Source organism: Lacerta agilis, chromosome 3, assembly GCF_009819535.1.
Source record: "Lacerta agilis isolate rLacAgi1 chromosome 3, rLacAgi1.pri, whole genome shotgun sequence".
In the NCBI taxonomy this organism is placed as follows: domain Eukaryota; kingdom Metazoa; phylum Chordata; class Lepidosauria; order Squamata; family Lacertidae; genus Lacerta; species Lacerta agilis.
Window position 1 is genome coordinate 51232622 of NC_046314.1, and position 22947 is coordinate 51255568.

Below are 22947 nucleotides of genomic sequence, written 5' to 3' on the forward strand. Positions count from 1 at the left end.
GAGCAGCCATCCTTCGAAATTTGCACTTCTCTGAATTTTGCAGTCCAGTTCTCCAGGTGAGTAATATGTGCAAAATACATATATTAGAGTAAATGGTGCATAAGAATGCATATTAAATAAATAAATAAAATAAAATGCAGAAATGTGTTCAAAATAGAGGAAATTACTTTGCAAAATATGTCTATTATGTAAAAAAAATGTAAATATGCATATTTGAAGAAATTAGAACTAATACACTGATGAATTCCATGAGAACTTTTCTAAAAAAAATTGCAAGCTGGTGTGGAAATGTGGGGAACTGAACTTTAGATTGGGGGGAAAAAGTGAAACTGTGATATTCTGGTGTTGATAAATTTGCCTGTCCCTAGTTTAAGGCTACATTATATTTTCAATCACATCCCAAATAATCAAAACCCTACCATTTATTAATTTCTTGGGTTCAAGGAGGTCCCCCACAAACACGATAACAATATGTGTCTGCATGCAGGGATGGCTCAAGCCATTTTTTGTTTCCTAGGGTGAAATATGAGGTGATGGTTCCACACTCCATGTACAGAAGCATCACACTGGCAACTGACTTTTACTGCAACACTGGGGGTGTGGAGTGGGGGGGGGATAGGCACAGTTTTGGGGAATGCCCAGACACAGTGATGCTCTCTCTCACATGACTTTGATAATCAGCAGCACAGAAAGAGACCGCACAGGCTCGGTCTCTTTAGAAAATAAAATGAGGCTCCCCTTCAGGAGAAGCAACAATCTTCAGAGTGTGAAGACAATGCATGGATTGACTTACTCAGTTTCCACAGTGCATACCAGAAGGACTTCAGAGCTACTCTTTTATAGAGGTGATATAAGGATATCCTACTTCTGAGCTAAAAGTGAACAATATCTTTTGGAGTGCATATGGGGGAATATTGTGGTAGAAGAATGGCATTATATTGTACCAGGTATGGACTTAATCAGACGTCTGGTGTCTGGACCAAGTGTGCCAGCAGTGGAATAGGGGGAAAGGACTGTCGCCGAGTGTGGCAACATTACTTCAAGTTGCAGTTCGCACCCAAATAGCTACATCTACAATCTCTGGCCACGAGGGGGCAGTATTTAACACATCTTGTGATTTCGTGTAGCTGTTCTTAAATATTGTTGTTTTATTACTCATCCTTAGAGTACTAAGGTCAAATTCAAATACAAATTCAAATTCAAATACAGTTTAAAACAGGTTAAAAGCTTACAATTAAAAAACACAGTCACAAAAATATGGTGGGTCCTGAAAATACACACCTTGGGTGTCAAAGGACAGAGTAAAGAAGCGTCTCTTCAGCATTTGCTGAGACCTGCATAATGGAGGTGCTAGGCACACTTCTGTGGGAAGGGAGTTCCACAACCTAGGGGCTGCCACAGAGAATCATAATAATAATTCAGTTGTTAACCTAACATGCTGATTCTCAAACTGTGTTCTGTGGGAACTGTAACCTCTTCAAAAACCTTATCAGGGCGGATCAGTGAGATCAATAATTGGAAGCAAACTTCCCTGAAAGAAAGTTTGCCGTCCACTACAAATCTTCCCCTGCAAAGCACAACCCACAGACGGGTCTTGCTAATGTTCGTTCAAAGTTCACACAAAGCAGCCTAGACCGTCCACAAATCTTTACTTCTTCCTTCTTTTCTTAATCATCATTCATGTACATGTCAGAAGATTATGAAGAGATCTATGGGTGGAAAGCTGTCCATAAGTGCAATAAATCAATAAATAATTGATTGCTACAAGAAATGTCCAGGAAGAACATAAATTTAAAAGTTTATTTTTAATAGCAGTATATTTTTATTCTGTTATAATGAGGAGATCCCAGTACACATACATCCATTCAACAATGCTGTAGGTAACCAGCTGCTGAAAAAAGTAGATATTTTATTAAAATATTATAGCTTTGTCACTTTCAGATGGATGTAAAGCCACAAACACAGCCAGCTTTCAACAGCAAAATGCTTAAGACTGAGGACTTCTGAGGTATTGGTAACAGCATTTACAAACAAATATTTACAAGTGTGTGTGTGTGTGTGTGTGTGATCTTCACACATTTCCCCCAAAGGTTCAGAGATCACACGCATAGGTACCGTGCAATCCTATGCAAGCCTACACAGAAGTAAGCCCCTACTCCCAGGTAAGTAGGTACAGGATTGTCTTCTAAATACAAATTTAATTTCTGTGAATCACATTATTCCTAAATAGGTGCATATATGTGTACATAATGTGTGGCTTTGCAGCAAGAATAATGGGTGCAGAACTGCCCCCTAAAAAGTTCAATGGAAGTTCTCATTTGCTCCACGGAGGTCACTGTTTCACCCTATGGTTCCATACATAGGGTTACTGATGAAGAAAATATCCAATGATATGTGATTCCAGCCATGTGAACCCAAATGCACTAGGAAAAAGCAAATGTGACAGAGACAACCTGCTAAGCATTTTAAATGTTTAAATGTGTTTTCTCATATAATTACTTATAAATGGAATTACTGTGAGATTAATTATAGACCTGATTATTTTGTCAAAGAGTTCAACTATTCCTGATCAACATGCCCTTCCGATTTACACACATAAAAGTAAAATCAGGATTAACGTACAAAGGTTATCTGTGCAGTTGTGGGAAACCTTGTATTGGAAGCTAATCAGTCAGGGCTAATGGTGCAACCCATTCAAATGACAATGAAGTACTGGATCCGTGGTTGTTTGCACCATAAACTTAATAATGAGGTCTTTTACCTTTGGGCACTAGGTGTCTTCAAAGCATAATTGTCATTTGGCTTTTATTTGTATAATAAAATACATTTCCCCCTTAACGTTTGTCATTCAACCTCTCCATTGGAATGGAATTATGTATGGAATGCAATTATTGTCAAAGGACATGCCATTAACCTTCATCATTTGAACTCTTTCTTTGGACATTTTTGTGTGTGGTTTGCCATCCAAAATAAACCTACACGCGTAACCATTTTAATTTTTTTTTTTAACATTCTAAGCAGTGGACTCCAACTCCCATCAGCCCCAGCCAGCACAGCCAATGGTTGGGGATGATGTGATTTGTAGTCCAATAACATTTGAAAGACCACAGGTTGTGGAAGGCTGACTTATGGGGAGATCAAAGAAGGTTTGCTTGTCCTAAAACTACATTTCCTACCACAGCTGCTTCATATGCTAGAGAGTCTTCTTCTTGGGGTGGTGGGCCCTGCTGTATTTGTGGGTTGAAATTCCCTCCTGATCTCCCTGTACCCAGATGCCTGGAAATGGCAGCTGCCATTCACCCAATTTTTCTGGCCCTTAGTTTTGCAACAAGCATTTGCACTGGGAATCGGAGGCGTCTCGCTTTTCGAGTCCAGAGAACTTTGGTTTACGCTTAGACTCCCTGCACTTTTGGATGAATAATTGTAAAGCATTTTCAGGAAGGCCGACTTGGTATTTGTCTCTTGCTTATACTGTATGATGTAGCACTTGGGGAGGAATGTACAGCACAGGATCCCATAGTTGGATATTAAAATGACAATGATTTCCACGGCTGGCAAGTACTTGCCAAAAGTAGTTGTGTAGACAGGGATAAACGTAATCCACGCAATGAAGTAGATTAGCATGCCAAACGTTATGAATTTGGCTTCATTGTAGTTCTCAGGTAGCTTCCTACCTTTAAAGGCGCATATGAAGCATATGAATGCCAAAAGAGCTATATAACCCAGCATGATCCCCAGGGCTACAGCCGAACCCTCGTTGCATTCCAGGATAATAACTCTCCGGATGGAGAAGTTCTCATCCACAAAAGGGCTTCGAACACTGATCCAGACAGCACAAATCATGACCTGAATCCCGGTGCAAAAGGACACGATGGGAATGGGCTTGTAGAGGCCCTTCAGCCATTTTTGTAACTTGGGATCAAAGCTGAAGGCCAGCAGAATTTTCAGAGACTTAATTAAAATGCATGAAATGCAGAGCGCAAAGCTGATGCCAAAGAGAGCTTGCCGGGTTTTACATTTGTACGCCATGGGCTTGCCGATGAAGAAGCCTGTGCTCACGAAAGCAAGGAAGTGACAGAGGAGGATGACATAGCAGACAGTCAAGCCACCTGATGCCTTTACAACAGGAGTGTCCACATTTCTAGTAAATATTATGATAATGCTGCAAATCAACACAATTCCAAGGGCAGAGAGTACCAGTAACAAAATAGCAAACCAGTCATTCCAGTTGAGGTACTGAACCATCTTCCTGTAGCACCTCGAACTGTTCACAGGGGCCCAGTGTGTCCTGTTGTTGCACAAAATGCAGTAATCCATATCTGTGCAGAGAGAAACAAGAGACTTACTGACAACTAGCCCCTAGCAGTGCTGTGAATCTTATTGAAGAGATTAGGGCAATTTAATGCATAATTGTGGTCCATTATAATGAACTCGTTTTGCTTTGAGAGCCAATACATATTATTAGCCAACAACTACAGCAACAACAACAACAACAACTGCATTTATAGACTGATCAATAGCATATTTTTGTGAGCAATGTAAAAATATATACATGCATATAAAAAATAATACAATCATGTTAGATCAATTACATTCAATATTTAACATGGGGCTCCCCATGGGGACCACAACACCCTCAGATGCCTCTCTTGGCACCTTCTAAAGCCCATTGCTTTCTCAATGTTGTTTTAACTGAGGGGTTTTTGGTCTTTGTGCTGTTGCGGGGGTACCTATTTTTGGAGGGGGTGTTGCCGGTTTTTTAAATTTGGTTTTGGGGGGTGCATATGCTTTTGAGGTGGTATCTGAGGATCACCAGTTGTTACCCTGTGAAATGGGTGCTCTGTAGTGCCCACAACAGTTTATTAGATTTCCAAATGTGCCCTCAGGTAAATCAGGTACCCCAGATTTAAGTTAATGTAGTCACACAGAAGCCAGGCCATTTCAGCTGGAACTGGGATTCAGATGTTCCAGCAGAGGACTGTTGCCCATGCTACTTAACTGAGTCACAATGGCTAGAAATACAGGGCACTTCACTTCAGTGCTTTTTCAGAAAATGTACTTTAGTTGGATTGTGTATGTGAAATCAGGTTGCTTTTGTCTGCCTCATCCCCACTCGCCACCCCACAATTTCTGTGGCTCTTGAAACAATCAGCAATACATTTGATTCACAGAAAAATACATTAAAATTATTATTCTTAAGCAAACATTCTGTTCTGATAAAGCCTTAATTCATTCAGATTCCACACCTGATTTATTAGTGTAGTAGTTTTCGGGGCAGCTTATACACTCGTAGCAACAGGTATGTGGGCTTGCAGAAACTTTCTTCACCTGTCCTGGGCTGCATTTGCTGGAGCATTTGGACTGAATGTTCTGCAAAACCAAAGAAGAAGAAGAAGAGTTTGGATTTGATATCCCGCTTTTCACTACCCGAAGGAGTCTCAAAGTGGCTAACATTCTCCTTTCCCTTCCTCCCCCACAACAAACACTCTGTGAGGTGAGTGGGGCTGAGAGACTTCAGAGAAGTGTGACTAGCTCAAGGTCACCCAGCAGCTGCATGTGGAGGAGCGGAGACACGAACCCGGTCCCCCAGATTACGAGTCTACCGCTCTTAACCACTACACCACACTGGCTCTCAGAGGCAAAGATAACCTGGAGTTCTTGCATTTTAAAATAACCAGCAATAACCACTCTCCCATCAACCGGAAGGCGCCCTTTGCGTGGCTGCGTGCAGCACCCTGATCTCTGAGACCACGGCAGAAGTTCTTGGTCCGCCTCCCTATGTCACAGCCCTTTGAGGTTCCCTCCAAACCTCAGTTCTAATGAACCTATCTGTGGCGGGGGGAGGTGGAGCTCTCTGTGTAGTTAAAAGGGGCAGAGCCTACCTGAGAGCACGCAGTCAGCTCCCCCGTTAAAGGGGCTGAGTCGGAGGGGAGTCACTGGCCATACACTGAAAGATTGTCAGTGCACTCTCCCATGTTGCAGTGAAATGGGGGCGGGCACTCTGCATAAACGAACATATTCCAGAGCCAGCCCACTTCCCAGAAAGACCTGATTGCCCTGATGTGCCTCAGATCCCTGGCTGTGGACTGGGAGAGATACACACCCAATGCCTAAGCCAAGGTCTTCCTACATCTGAAAGTTTAAATAAAGTTGTGACCAATTTAAACCCATAACACGTTGTCATAAGTCATTCATTTCTTCCGGGTGGCTCTTGGGGTCGGGGGGTCTCTGCCTGGGCATGCAATGTTATCCCACAACCTGACCCTATTAATTTATATATTAAAAACTTGTGTCGTTTACGGTTGCTATATTTCAAACAGTGAAAAACTGAGCTTTTTAAAGTTTTGCCCAAAGTTGTTGAGCTTTTTGGGCAAAATCACAAAGAAAAATGCTGTTTTTGAGCTATTTTTATGGGAAAACGGCAAAAACGGCACTGCCAACATACAGCCAAATATTCTGACCTAATGACACTAGGGCTGCCATACGGCTGGATTTTCCCGGGCATTTCCCCAATTTCTGCCAGGACACTGCTGCTGACTGCAGTATTCTGGATATGTCCAGGATATGTCCAGGAAAATCCAGACTTAAGTGAGTGTGTCATTAGGTCAGACTATTTGGCCGTCTACTGACTAGATTCCAGCCAGTCTTGTTTGACTTACAGTAGCTCTCCAGGGTTGCAAGAGGAAGTCTTTCACCTGCTAATTTTAGCTGAAGATGCCAGGAACTGAACCTGGGACCATCTACATATGAAGCTCTACCACTGAGTTTTCGGGTATATCGACACCAGTATTGCAATGCAGTTATTTTATATAATGTGAGTAATATTTTGGTTGAATAATACTTTGTGTGGAGTCTATGCCACTTATATAATCATCTTGTAAGAACATTAGATAAAATGCACCAGATATCATCTAAAACCTAACCCTAGAGCAGGGATAGCCAACATGGTGTCCTCTATATGTTGTTGGACAACAACTCCCATAATCTCTGACCATTGTCTTTGCTGGCTGGGGATGATGGGAGGTATAGTCAAACATCCAGAAGGCATCACTGTGGCTATCCCTAATCTAAAAGAAATTATGTGTGCTTTATGCTGGAGGTAAACACAGACAACAGGGTGTTGGTGTTGGTAATGAGTTGAAGGTAGGTTGAAAGAGGGAGTCCTCCTTCTGGTATATGAACTCATCCCACTTTTAACTCTGACAAAACAGGTTTAGAACTGTTTCACAGACCTGTAAAACCTATTTGACGCAAAATGGGAGTTGTGGGAGGGAATATTTTAAATAATGACATTATATACCCTCCTTCATTTGGTTCCCAGGATGCTTCACAAATAAGAGTCACTTTTGACCAGAGGTCAGCAAACTTTTTCAGCAGGGGGCTGGTCCACTGTCCCTCAGACCTTGTGGGGGGGCGGACTATATTTTGAAAAAAATAATGAATGAATTCCTATGCCCCACAAATAACCCAGAGATGCATTTTAAATAAAAGCACACATTCTACTCATGTAAAAACACCAGGCAGTCCCTACAAATAACCCAGAGATACATTTTAATTAAAAGGACACATTCTACTCATGTAAAAACACACTGATTCCCAGACCGTCCGTGGATTTAGAAGGTGATTGGGTCGCATCCAGCCCCCGGGCCTTAGTTTGAGGACCCCTGCTTTTGACTATCTTAAAGTGGTGTTTTTTTGTTTTGTTTTTTAGTAAACAGAGTATTATAAGGTTGAATCCAGATTTAGCTGCACTTTAGAGTAGATTCATTGGAATCTGTGGAACTTTCATTAGTCGTGCTGAGCTTAAGTCCCATTGATTTCAGTGGGTCTACTCAAATCATGACTAAGTCTTGATCCAAGTTTAAGTATGCATGACATATGCAAATTGTGGGTCTTGGGTGTACATTCAGCATGCACACTGTATTTTGCAAATCACACAGCATCCACATGCAGCTAGCACCAATTCCTGCCTATTTAGAATTACAAGCTCATCATAACCGACTTATTGGATAAAATGCTGTTGGTGTAACCATCACATTAATACCATTCTATTCAATAATCCTCTTCTGTTTTGTTTCCCCAGTTCCTGCTTTCCCTTCTTTCAACCATAAAACTTGAAAACAAGAGGATAAATTCAGAAGTGCTTAAAACCCTTTTGGTTTTATCTGTGTGCCTCTACATACCTTTAGATTCAGGAACTCCATTTCATCTTCCTCATCTGCAAAGATGAAGTCATCTTTCTCAAGGTCATACTCTGCTATGTTGGAAATCACCATCCGCCCATCAATTTCCTTCCAAACTAGTACATCATAGCCTGTGTTGATGTCTCCGTGAGAGTCGAAATAGACTTCCCTTTCATTGTCAGTGAATCTGATTTCTTTCAGTTTTTCAAGCAGCTGCAGGGATAAAAGTGAATTGTGATGCAAATCAGTGCTTAGGGAAGAGAGATGGAATATAGTAGCATTTTATAGAGGGGCAGTACAAATAAAAAAAAATTAGAAGAAAAAGAAATGCTTCCAGAGGCCAGATCACTTCACTCATTATATTTTTTTTTTAATAAGAATTTATTGACATTTTTACTTATAACAACATACAACCTTAACCACACCTACATTTATACACATACAAAACAAATACAATTACACATCTTATACAAAAATTGCCATGATTTTTCTTCTTAATTAGACATCTACAAAAAAAAAAATTTCTTTTTCCAATCTTGACAGTTGACTTCCCCTGCCTTTTCACCTTCGAGTTTATATCCATAATCTACTTTTTAACCTCTTCATTTAAAAAAAATTAAACTTAATTATATATATAGAGTAAAACATTCATCTTAATCTTCATCTTAGTCTTAATCGTCTTAATCTATAAACTTAAACCACTTAAAATGACTTCATTTATACTACATCCTTATAAATCCTCACAAATCATCCTCATCAAATCTATCTCTTCTATCCTTTGAACTGCTGCTAATAACATAAAAACTTAAAATATCTCTTTTCATATTCAAACAAATAATAAAACAAACTATTGTTGACAGTGTTCACCCTCCGATTTCAAAATACCATAACAGATTGCTTTAGATTTTACTTAATACTTCACCCCACACCCCCTCTGTCCATTCTTCTTCTCCTGATGGCATCAGCACTGAACTTCCATACAACTTCCCTCTCCCAACGTCCACAGATCCAGGCACAGTCCAAAGCTCTCCTTGCCACGAGCTCCGAGGTATCCAACTCTCCCTCTCTCAGCTTCTCCGGTTCTTTGTAGCATTCCTTTTCTTCTTGTAAATACCTTAATTCTCTGTCCCTGGCCCCCGAGCTCACACCTCACTTCACTCATTATAATCATATTTGGGCAACTTGAGTTTTATCAGTTTGCAGAAAGGATTGCCAATAAAAAACGATTCTAGAATTACTTGTTATGTGACTAATCTCGATCAGACTGATCACAGTGTGACTGATCTCATCTCTTGGCTGATGTGTTTTATTCCCAGATTCATCCTTCCTGATTCATTTTAGAATGCCCAAATTCCATTTTCCAATTTGGAATCGTGTTTATTATGGGCATGAAGAGCAGCTCTAAGAATCACTTGTGAAACTGCTTTCCCATTAATAAAGTAGAGCTGGAAAAGGATCATTTTGGGGGGAAGTTGTCAAAGTGTTGAATATTCACATTTAATAGTCTATTGCTATTGCTTTCAAGGCACAAGAGGTAAGGTGTTTTTTTTTTTATATAAAAGTACTCCGAAGTCTAATTTCATAAGCAAAAGTTTAAAATTGAAGACATTCAAAATGGGGAAAAATTGTATTCAAATGTTTCATAAATTTCCTATTTGAGTATGACATTTCATTTCTCCTCTGCTAAAAAAATGTAACCTTAGTGGTCTGGGAGTGGAGGATAAATTAGATTCAGTTCTAATTTAAAGATGAATCTACCAAATTCTCACTTTCTGAAGCAATATGTGAACTGAAACACATCTATTCTTGGGAATTTGCACTTTTCTGCAATGCAGTTGTCCAACCAAATAATGTTTACAAAAATGCATATATGAGGGGAAAGTGTGCATTTAAAAATGAAGACATTGGTGAAGATAACAAAAATGCATCATATCAGAGAAAATTGCTTGCAAAAACGTGTACATTAGTGAAAAGTCCATACCAAAAAAAAAAATTAGGAGAAATCTATGCTGATTTAAAAAAATAAAGAAATCACAAATTGCACCAGAAACATGCAGAACTGAATTAGAATGAGAAACTGAGAGAACTGAAATTGATAGATCCTTCCACCCCTTAGTATATCTTCCCCTGAAAAAAGAAGTTTAGGCAACAACAAAAATCTTTCTTCAGTCACAGAAGGTCAAAGAAAGCTAAAGGGTCACATGCAGTCAGGGTGCTTCAACTTTGTTTATCTTAAAATAAACGTTGGTTAACTATGTAAAAAATGCAGCAGAGAGTACTGCTGCCCCAGGTCCCTAGATAAAGGAGATCAGTTCCCATTTATTTGCCTAATGTTCCTCTCTAGCTATGGCTGCCTCCACATTGGGCATTTACTGTGGAATAGGCACGCTTTGTTCATTCACTTTTTATGGGGCACCTGCACAGTGTCTTGAACAAAATATTCCCCTTTCCTGATTTCCCCTGTTCAGCTTCTGTTTCTTTTCAGAGGTCAGGGAACGTCAGAGTTCTTTTTAAATCAATAGAAAAGCTGTGCGATTTCTATTCTGGTCAATTGGATCGTTCTATTTTTTCAGATTGTGCTTCAGCCATTTCCTTCTCTAAGTCCTGTCTGTCCTCTCTTGGAATCAACCTCACCAGTTTAACACTTCCCTTTCCAAATAGCATTGCCTTTATATCTCCTTTTTCCATCTAAATTGCAACTGGGGATGGCAGAGAGGGGATAGGGAGTGCTTAGCATTCCACACAGCCCACAGTCCCAAATAAAAGTACCCAGTTCCCAGGCCAGGCCCAATACATTTTTCTGCCCAAGGCAAAGCACAAGATGGTACCCCTTCGTTCCACATATAGAACCTGACTGGGATAGCAGTTAAATCTTACTTTAACAATAGCAACAGAAATGTCTCCTCCAGAGGACCTGAGGACAGCAAGCTAGTTTAGGGCTCACAGAACAGGCCCATGGCACTCATAGCTGTACATTTCCAACAGAGGAGAATGGCTGGGAATCCCACTACGCCCCTTTCCCCCAACAAAACCTTTCTGAGGTACAATTCACACAGTGGTTTAACAATTAATCCCTGTCCCTGACCAACCTTGTTTTGCACATCATTATATGCATTCTGATATTGATAATATTATATGCATATACATTCCTGGTTTCCTAAAGAAAACAACACACAAAAACATGTGTGTGTGTGTGTGTGTGTGTGTGTGTATAAAAATCCTGATGTATTCATTCTTACAAAATCATGCTTCAAAAACATAGTTCCACAGGAGGGCTGACTCATCTATGTAAACTACTTTTAGGTATTATATAAATTTTGTGAAATAAATAAGTTGTGCATATTTTATTTTATTTTATTTTGCAAATGATTTCACATTGAATTGCACAAGTGGCTTGGTCATAAGTGGGCACCCAGTACAGGAAGAGGTCTGATGCAGGGCAATGCTCACTCAGATCCATGTAAAACAAATTATTCCTCCATCCCTAACTCAGACTGAATATGCTGTGGGAGGAGATCTGCAATACGGTAAAACACCAAGGGAAATACCGGACAGATCTTCTTCACATGGAGGGATCTGGGAAGCTAGGGGTGGGTGGTGAGACTTGAAAAACCAGAATGTTTTGGGAAAGCCATAACAGTAACATTTTCATAAAATGGTTATCAATATATCTGTTGTAACGATGTGATTCTAAGGATGTCCTCTGGATTCTTCGGTAAAGAAGAACAGCATTAGCTGTGTGTCAACACTAGAGCAAAAGATTCTGATTATAGTCTCAACCTCTCAGCACTGTAGCAATATCTGATCCCAGGCCCCACATGACCCTTCAGCATGAAGACTCAAATACCCAGAGAATTGTGCATATTAATACGCTCACCAGATCAACGTATCTCAAACAGTGTCAAAATGTAGCTGAGGAGATTTGTAGAAGGAACAAAGCCAGCTGGTTGGGTTTGTTCTGGACAGATGTAGTCTTCTTTATTACAAATATTTATATGCTGCCTATTGTGAAAACAGCAGGGTAGTTTACAACACGAGTTGAAAAAACAGTGGCAATAAAATAAACCCAGCAGCATTAACAGCCTGTACAAAACAATTCAGAGGTGATATGGTAGCCACCTTCAAATATCTGAAAGGCTGTCACATGGATGATGGAGCAACCTGCTGCTCTGGAGGGTAGGACCCGAAACAATGGATTAAAATTACAAGAAAGGACATTCCAACTAAACATTAGGAAGACCTTTCTGGTGGTATGATCTGTTCAGCAGTGGAGTGGACTTCTTTGGAAGGTGTGGACTCTCCTTCACCTGGGAGTTTAAAGCAGAGGTTGGATTACCATCTCTCTTGGATGCTTTAGCTGAGATTCCTGCATGGAATGGGGTAGAACTAGAACCCTTGGGGTCCCTCACAGGTATATAAATATATGATTCTATGAAAATTAAACTTTTAAAGAAGTTATGGGAAAAGGCTGGCATCAGTAACCAGCACAGGCCTCAGTAAGGTTTCAGCAGGTGCTTGAAAACTCTTGATCTTTTACAGTTACGCATTCGTTTGTGTTGCCCTGGGATTGCAATTCTATCTCAACATCCAGTTCTCCCCAAGATTAAGCAGAAATAATTGTAAAGAAGATAACAGAATTGTTGGGAGGGAATATAAAATAAAGGATGCAATGCTTTCTGAAAAGTTTATTAATGTTTTTCTTTTTCCTATTCTTGAGCAAAAAGTTTGTTCATGAAGCATAATGACCCACCTGTATGAACTAGCTTTCATTTCCAGGGGTTAAGCTCGGATAGTTTTCAGGTGAGATTTTTTAAATCTTTGTTGAGACTTTTTGGCAGTGATTTATACAAATGTTAAAGTTTAAGTCAAATGTATCAAATCTTTAAGCTGTTGCAACTCCTGTAGAGTAACGAGGATGAAAATATCAAATTGTTCAAGTCATACCCACTTGAAGTAATGCCCAATGGTTTGTGCATGGAAATGTTGGAAAGGAAGAGATGAAAAGCGCGAAAAAATATGTGTAATAAAAAATATGTTTAAACCATACCTCCCAAGGGGCAAAAGCATATGGGTCTTTGCAGTTTCTGGCCTTGCACTGATTCCGAATGGCATTTGCAATTGCATATACAGCTAGCATGGTGCTATGGATAAATCCTGGTTCGATGTTTGCAATGAGAAATTCCTCTCTCCGAAACTGGTTACTTGGTTTAGTGCGGTTCTGTAGCACTCTCTCAACAGAGTAATTACCAATGCACTTGCTCAAATCCTGATCATTTATATGTGAACATGCTGCCATAAGTGTGTTGTATTCCCTTGAGAACGTGTTGTTTCCATTGGGGGCTGTATGTAGATTGCTCAAGAAATCGTGGAAAGATGACATGTTGCCACTTTTGAAGGTAAATCCAACCACTTTCCCCAGGCGACTGATATTTGGAATGGTGCTAATCTTGACAGCTGCTGACCAGTTATCACTTGCAATCCAGGTCTTATTTATGTTCCTCTCAATTGCTTTTCTGAACAATCTCATTACGTGGAATTGCCTGAGAAAGACAACAATGACGTTTACCCTGGTTTCCTTGACAATCTTCTCAAGAGCTTGATTAATTTTGCCATGAATGGTGCTGTCCGAGAGATAAGCTGGCAGCATTTCCTTAAATGCAATGCAGACATTGTTTGCCATTGCCTGTAACCCGAAGCTCTCCACAGCGAGGCGCCCAAAGTCATCGTCGGTGGCTATGATTCCAATCCAGTTCCACCCTGACCTGTGGATCAGTCGTGCCATCGCTTTCGTCTGATAAGAATCACTAGGCACGGTGCGCAGAAAAGTCGGAAAGCGGACTTTATCACTAAGGATTTCTGCAGTTGAAGCGTGACTCACCTGCGGAGATGACAAAACAGCTTTGTTATAGACACAGGGAAACAGCTCTGAACAAAGACCCAGGGGAGCCATGACAGTTTGGCCCTTAAAGGTTCAAGTTCTTGAAAGCATCAAATAAGCTGTTGCAAAGGGGGAAGCAGAGATGGGTATAATTCACTCTCTCAACTCCTGGTGCATTTTTTATCTAAGTGCTCTTACGCTCCAACAGATATATGTACGTTTCAGTGAAACACAGCATGGTGGCCTCCTTCCACAGACACCACTAAAAGCTGCTTGAAATAGCCTTCTCTGTGTATGGGCCATTGCAACACATTTTCTGGGCAGGGCCCCCAAAGCATTACTACCATTTCAACATTGGGAATATTATTACTGAAAAGTGAACCCTGGTGGATCAGACCTATCTAATTCAGTTTCCTGCTTTCACACTAGCCAACCTTACACAGCCACCTCATCGGTTTCAAGCAATGCACTCCTCCAACAAGGGTGTTGGAGGATTCTGGTTTGCTCTACCTTTGAAACTTACCCGACACACACACATCCCTGCAAAACAACAACCCATGCATGGATTGGACACAGATGTGTGAATTAGACTGCATAATCTATGAGCCGATACACACATGGGTCCAACAACCTAACAACAATACAATGACATTACATTATGGACATTATGACGTATGGTTGCATCCTGGAAGCATTTAAAAATACTTTTTTTAACTGGATAAACATGGTAAAGTTACTAGCTGTTCTATAGCTGTGTGTATCTGAAGAAGTGTGCATGCACACAAAAGCTCATACCAAGAACAAACTTAGTTGGTCTCTAAGGTGCTACTGGAAGGAATTTTTTTAATTTTTTTTAATTTTCTTTCAGCTGTTCTAAGCAGTTGATTATTTAAAAAGAAAGTAAGAACAACAATCTTCTAATCCCCTCATAAGTACCTGGTTTTTGTTTTTAGTAGAATTCTGCAGATTTGAAGGGTGTGGGTTTTTTTTAATCCACATGTAAATGGGGTAGCATACTGTAGATTCTTTCTGTACATAGGAAAAACTGACAGGATGGAAATAGGCTGTTTCATCCACTGCTATCTTTAAAATGCATATCCCAGAGTAAGGATGCCCAACAGAGCATGCACCACTCTCCTTATCAGCATGGTGGGCTGAATCCAAGGGAAGTTTCTTCTAACTGAACTTCAGCTGTATTTTAGGCTGGTAGCAAGACTTTGTACTTGCCTGGAGACACAAATGAACTAAAATACATATTACTTCACCTCGCCAGGCAAACAGTAGAATTTGCGTTCAGGTAGAAATGTTTTCTCAGATTAAGGATTTTCAAAACCTGCTTCTTGAAACTCTACATTTGCTTTTTTTTAAAAACTCATTTCATGCAGGTCAGAGTGAGGTTTGATATCATGGCTGGCAGCCAGTACCCTGCAGGATGCGCCCCACCACCACCACAGAGTCCTCTGCAACACAGAGAGATTCTGTGGCTGACATTCAAAGAGATATGGAAAGGGTTACCCAAGGATAGGCCATCTGAAAAAAACCTGCACTCATTCTATTGAATGAAAACATCTGGGCTAATGCAGTGTTTTGTTTGTACATACCATTCATACTGTCGCTACAGTTTCTGTTCAGTTTGAAGGTTAACTGTGCACACACTATATCTTTAAAGCACATCCAAAGCACATTTCCCTACAGGAAGAATTCTGTGCACGGTGCTTTACCCCACACAGAGTTGAAATTCCCACCAACCCTTAAAATCTAGCGCCCAAAATTCTTTGAGGGGGGGGATGTGCTTCAAATACACTTTGAAGATATATTGTGTGCTCAGCCCACCCACCCCCCCCACCAATTCAGGCAGGAAAACATGAGGCAGCTGCCATGCGGTGGCTGCTGTTAATTGCAACATGTGGTACGTGGTGGCAAGAAATCTCTATTCAGCGGCTCACCTTACAGACTGTGCGACTTTCTCAAAGCTTTTACGGAGGCGGCGAGGAGGGGCAGATATCTTGTTGTGTGGTAAAGTCTCTTGATCTGATAGCGGGCTGCATATAAACAGCTCAGCACATGACAGAACCAGTATGTGGCTGCCAGTTGTGATGTGTGCACCCCATTGGAGACTCTTAAAACAAGTTTATGTTCATAAGTCTTTAGATGGTTTTGTTAAGTCTTTCAATCCATGGTTTTGTGTTTCTTTTAGAATTGCAGTTCACTGAAATATAAACAGCTAGCAACCACATATATCGGGGTGGGGGGAGAAATCAGTTGGCAGTCTGATTACTGCAAATGGGATATTAAGTCATTCAAGCCTGACTTACTGCTAATCCCTACGTGTGTGTGTGTGTGTGCACGCGCGCATGGTGGGGGGGGGGTTGATGTTTGTTTTGTTTGCCTGCACACACATTTGCTATCCTTCTTGGCAGCTCCATAGCTGTGGCACCAGAGTGAATTAAGATAAAACAATCAAGTAAGATGAACAAAAACCTGTGGTGCCAAATGACTTGTCTTTGTCAGAAGATGCAAAAATGTTGTTGGCATTCAGCCCTGTTGTTTTCTGTCAGATTGCTTGTGGAGATCACATCGTTGAATTGTCGCTCACCTCAATAAACAATCCTTCTGACATTCAAAAGGCCAGTGCAACAGGGGAGGAGCCTAGGATCCTGACCATGTGCAAGGGAACACCAGCATCAAGATCCTGGTTTGACTCCCAGCTGGTGGGTGGCACACCAGCCTTAGTTTGAGCTGGCTCCTCCTCCAGTTCTGAACCATGACAGTACCCTGGTATTCTAAAGCAGTGGTGGGGTCTCTTCAGCCCACAAGCCTAATTAGCTGCCCCTGCCCCAGCCATTTTGGCCAAGCCATATCTACCTGTCAAATATTACATCATACATATGAAGTTTGGTGTGGGACAGGTAAAGAACTGGCCAAAAGGGGGATTGCAAAGCACTGTGCATCTGAATCAAAGATTAAGGCTGCAGCCCTTAGTGCACAATTACATCGGAGCAAGCTACACTGCCAGGGTGTCTCACACTGTGTGCTGTCTTAGGTCATTGAAATTCCTGCTCAGCCAACAACAGGTTGGGTGATTCCACTGAGCACCAAAGGTCTGTTGATCCTATCCAAGTCTCATGATCCACATCATACCAAATTCATGGAAATAAAGTTGTGGCCTCTATGCTTTCTTCTTTCTTCACTCCATGTTAAAATGTGATAACCAAGAAAAAAGCATATTGTTTATTCAGTACTCTAGAATATTGTCCCTTCCATGTTGATATACATCCACCAGCCAAGCCATCTTATAATATTCAGATTCCGATGATTTTATTAAAATGCTCCTACTGTTGAAAGCAAGAAGCTCTTTTCAAAGTGACTTACCTGTGGTATAAGCTGCAAATTCAATACTCTTGCAACCGACATAGATACTTCTGAATAGGTGGCACCTATGACAGCTTTGACTCTGGGCGTATAGTCTGAATAGTTGCACCTGAATTCCACGAAGTCCTTTGAGGCATTGAACTTGGACAGGAACCTCAGAGCTGCAGCCATTGCCCTGGTGACCTCTGCACAAGTGTCATAGATTTCATACCCCAATTTAATTCCAGGTAAGAGTGTGGAGTTGTTGATTGTTTCGATTGCATGGACCATTGCAAGGCTCTGAAGAAACACTTGAACTTCAAAGCTGTCAAGAAACACATAAAGTCAATTATAGTTATGCCACCCAAAGCTACTTCACATGATATGAAATTAATATGTGCAGTGTGCATATATTGAGAGTGTATCCACCATGGAAGGTAATGACATTTTGTAGTATTTGGATTTCATGTCACATTTCTAGAGAAAGATGGTGCCCCTCCCAATGCTGTTAGCTTACACTGCCCAAAAACTCAGCTCTCTGTGTGTGTGTCTTTCTCCTCCATACTGCTTCTGTTGTTTTTCACTCATAGCTTAATAAGGATGAGTCACACCGACAACTGTCTCCTACCCTCTTGGGCCATTGACCTAACATAAGATGTGTCTGGAATCTTTGCCACAGGTGACAAGGAGCATCTGCAGTCATTCTGACCTCATTAACTTTCTCTCACCTTCTCCGTCTGTCAACACACACACACACACACACACACACTATCAAGAAATTGGTCTGGCTCACACTTTTCTTAAAATAATAGCAGCTTTTTCTATAAAAGATAAATGAGCAGGTTCATAGACATTAAACACATAAATGTTGAGATAAATAAAAAAAAACAGGTAGCCGTATATAAATTTAAAAAACCATTTTCAATTTTGCAGTTTGCCTTTAAAGGTGAACCTACCTAATTCACACAAAACAACATGAGAACTGAAAAACAGGACATCCTGCGAAATTTGCAGTTCTCTGAATTTTTCAATGCAGCTCCCTGCCAAGTAATGTGTAATGCATGCACTACAGTAAAATAAGCATAAAAATTAATATGATTGTGAAAATAACATACAAAATGCATTATCTTGGGGAAAATATCAATATTTGTGAAAACAACAATATTTGTGAAAGTATGTTTTACAAAAATACATATATTAGGCAAAACTGCACACAAAAAGTGTGCATCAGGAGGAATGCTAAACTTCTCATGTTTAGTCTCTATAGACTAGAGGTTGTACTTGGGAGACCTCCAGTCTGTCTGTTCATGCTTACCTTAAAGTCAATGTGAGGCTATTACTACTACTACTACTACTACTAATACTACTGTACTGTTATTGAAACAACTTTAACTGCTGCTTCATGCTTCATTGTAGCTGAACCACACCAACCCAGAATTTCTCTCCAAAGTAATATAGTCCCACTGCCAATGCCAGTTTTGATTTTTCCAAGTGATACAGTGTTCCTGGGTTGCGGGGCTAACCCAGGTTTGGTTTTTGAGTTCATTTTCAAATTCATAGGTTGAACATAGATAGAGGGACGGCTTAACATTCCAATAGGAAGCCAAATCCACTGCCCCGCATCAGATCTCCAGAGAGGGGCACCTTCCTGCAAAAACACACTTTTCAGACATTGCTGTCTCCCTGGTTCTCTGTGTGTGCCCCACTCAGAGTCTGTTGCCCAATATGCTTCTGTTGTTTTCCCACCCATATCTAGCATGCCCCTTCTCTCTGGCTGAAGGAGAATGAGAATGACTTCATCTTCTCCAATAATCTCTTAACCCTCTTGGGAAATTTACCACCAATTTCCCTAATAGAAGATATGTCTAGAAACTTTGCCATCAGCTATTAAGTAGCATTTGCAGTCATTCTGGGCCAGTTACACGACACTCACCTACCCCAAATCTCACAGCACAGCATATGAAGCTGTGCTGTATGGTATCCAGGGAAGGGCTTTTCAAACTGCATGTTGTTGAGAGGGGGCAATTTTGATTTGTCTTGCTAACTGTTTGGCCCCACAGAGCCCTACATTTTAAATAGGGGAAGGGACGGGAAACAGAAGGTTAAAAGGAATCTGCCTCAAACTGAGTCAGACCATTCATCTCTCTCAATGTCAACAACAGCACCTGAGGTGTAGATGTCAGGGACTGAACCCACTGGTGGAGGAAGGGGGTACGGGGGGCACGTTCCGCCCCGGGTGCCATCCCTGAGGGGGAGGGTGACATCACCACCCTGCCCCCCTGGGATGCTCTCTGCGGTGCCCCGTGGGACACTTGCTGCAGGCGCCCCCACCCCTGTGCTCACCGCCCCGCCCCGTGGGACGCTCACCATGCCACCCCCATGGCTGGCATGCCCCGCCCCCAGATGCACAGCATGTGCGCCATTCCAGGTGCCGGAGCAGCTAGCTCCACCTCTGACCTCCACTGTGCTTTACCACTGAGATGCATCCTCAGGAGTCTTCTGTAACTGCCCTACTGTAATTCTGAAAGCTTTACCTGTTTCTTATGCAATTAACAAAGTCTCTAGCTATCTTCAAAGTCTCTAGCTATTCAAGTTGGCACCCCTGGTGGCATTTTTGTCTCTCCCCTCTCCATACAGTACATCACTGGGACTATGTTAGACCCAAGGCTGCAAGCTTTAGTTTAACTGGTTCCATTTAGAGCTTTTGATGATTTAACTGAGGAGAGGTGATTTTAATTACATAGTGGGGTATATTTTAATTAGTGGGGTTGAATATGAAGGTTATACTTCCACATCTTTCTTGTTCAGATGTTTCAATATATACAGCAGTTATGAAAAATTGCCTTTCCTTTTCACAATTGGAGTCAGAGTATTTGATTATACTAAGCTTATACTAAGCTGTTATCCCAAGCATCAGTTAGTAATTCAATAAGGTACCTATGTGGTGATTTTGGTGATACACACATATATTGACATATAATGGATTTGTTTGTTAAAACTAAAAGAGGACAACTTACATTAAATGTAAACTGTGATTATGAGTTGAATACATTTCTGGATTACTTATACAGCCATCCTAAAAGCAGTTATGCTGCAATCCTGAAAACACTCTCTTGCGGAGTAGTCACATCAGTTTCACTTGGGAAACATCAATGTAAACAGTCTATGGATAGCAGGTTAATTGCCTTTTGGCTGGCACTGTCAAAATGTTGACACATCAATGCAATGTAAAGTCTACAAAGTAATGAAAGGACTGACATGGAATGATAGAAAAAGAGATTCAACTGTACTTTCTGAAAACACTGATGTTCTGTGTCAAAAATGCTCTCTATTATTTTATGTCACTACAGTTCAAGCTTATACATTTCCACTCATAAGTAAGTCCCACTGAGTTCACTTTTCTGGGAGTAAGTCCCATTGAACTTAGTAAGGCTTTCTTGTGAGAAGACATTTATAGGTGTACATTGTCAGGCTTTAGCATTGCCAAAGTGAAAATGTTGGATACTATGGTATAACACAGAAGAAATACAATATACAGTCTGGGTTCCAGTTATGTACTATGTTTTATGCCATATTAATATGTGTTGTATGGAGGTAATAAAAATGCAGGGGTTAGTTATAAACCGTAAAAGAGGTGCAAGTCAATAGGACACTAACAGTGGTATCCTATGCATGCCTGTTCAAAAGTCCCATTACATTTAATGGGATCAACTTCCTGATAAGTACATACAACATTACACAACGTAAGAGATAGAAAGTAATTGCAGCCTCTCACAGTCATTCACGTTAGATTTTACTCATGCAAATCAGACACACACTTTTCGTTGCTGTTACCCTATTAAGAAACAGTGATATAAAGATTCTAAAGAATTAAAGCTCCCCCCCCCCCTTCTCATTTGCTCCATTCATGTCCATGTCATCCTGCTCTTTTCATTCTCCTGACACAGTTGATATTATTACTCACCCGGCACAATTGGCAATCACTGGCTTGAGGGGGTTTTCTTCTGAATGCAACATCTTGCCATGAATTGCAAACAAGCCTCCAATGACAACATCTCCCGGAGAGCTGGCACCCACAAAGTCATCAGAATTCCTGCAAGACTGCCCGATATTAAAGCATATCAGGAAGACAGGCATCAACACACCAAATATTGCCATGTTTCTGTTTCATTTGATCTTTAGTTGCCTTCAGTCAATTAGGCGAGCAGCCCTGCCAACAACACAGTTCCTATTTCACCTGTAAACATCAGCAAGGCACAGGGCTGTTCTGGGAGCCAAGACCGCCTTAACCAAATGCTGGTTACCAGCTCAGACAGGTCATGCTGTTTAACTGATACCACTGGAGGACTTATGAGGGAGGGGGAAGTCTGGGGGAAACTGGGGGGGGAGGGGGGGCTTATAAAATAAGAGTGCACAACTCAAATCACTCCAGAGGGCCACTGTTTTTTACAAACTCAGGAGAGCTGTATCACCAAATTAACTGGAGAAGGATTTTGGTGAAGCTCTATATTTTTTGTCCTCTTAATAATACACACTCACTCCTACTCTTCTATGTAGGTTTGCAGTACCCACATTCTGGGTACCTCTTGTCTTTTTTGTTTGTTTTTTTGTCTCTGTATCTCCATCTCTTGTTTCTCTGCACCCCTGTGCACACCATGATACCCACTTTTCTTTCTCTGTGCCTTATCTCTTGGGTTGCGCGCGTGCACGCGCACACACACACACACACACACACAGTGCATTTGAAACACGCAGCCCAAAAGAATACTGGGAATTATAGTTTGCCTCTGACAGAGCTACAGGTCCCAGCATGCTTAACAAACTACAGTTCCCAGGATTCTTGGGGGTGTGTGCTTTAAATGTATGCTTTGTTTGCAGCCTTGGTTCCACTCCCTTTTCTTCCTTTAATCTATTATTTTACTCTTGTCTTCATCCTTATATCCATTTCACTGAATCATGCCCAAGGCTGAGATAGATTTGAGTTTGGTTGAGGGGACTCAGGAGGAAGGAAAGGCTTGCATTTAGAAATTTGGGGTTCTGCATAACACTGAGAAGCCATGATGGCTTAAGGGTTTTTCCAAGGGTCCTGGCATTTTCATGACAACTGGAGACTATGACATGCAATGGATTTTGTGTGCCTTGGGGCTCGTCCCCCTGGTGCCACAAGGGCCGAGCTGGCACGGCGGACTCCATCCGCCCTCTGTGCCCTGTCCCCCTGGTGCTGGTGTGCAGCAGGAATCTATGCTCTGCCACTGCCTCAGACTGACAGTCTGAAAAAGATATAACACATAAGGGGAAAAGGGATTTGAGGGATGAGAGGACAACAAGCTCAGGCACCAGTTCTTAAAGTTATAAGAGCAGCAGGCAATATCCAGAGCTGGAGGACAAGGCAATTCCAGCCACCTAGTTTTTCTGCAAGTCAGCTGGCTTGGTGATGACAATGTTTGTGGTGGTTCTAACTAGAAGGCAGGGGTGGAAGATGTTTGCATGTGTGGAACTGCTGTGCCTTTCCTGGTAGGCAGTGGGGGCAGAAGC

The 22947-nt window shown here is 41.3% G+C and overlaps 1 protein-coding gene across 1 annotated transcript; it reads right to left on the reverse strand.

The window, feature by feature from the left end:
* Positions 1–2679: 2679 nt before the first annotated feature.
* On the reverse strand, positions 2680–21681 carry GPRC6A (G protein-coupled receptor class C group 6 member A). Its single transcript, XM_033143666.1, has 6 exons — positions 21377–21681; positions 17434–17737; positions 13231–14061; positions 8184–8396; positions 5247–5370; positions 2680–4319 (listed from the first exon to the last, which is right to left on the reverse strand). The coding sequence occupies exons 1-6, from the start codon at positions 21568–21570 to the stop codon at positions 3187–3189; spliced, it is 2799 nt and encodes a 932-aa protein (XP_032999557.1). The 5' UTR covers positions 21571–21681; the 3' UTR covers positions 2680–3186.
* Between the last annotated feature and the right edge of the window lie 1266 nt (positions 21682–22947).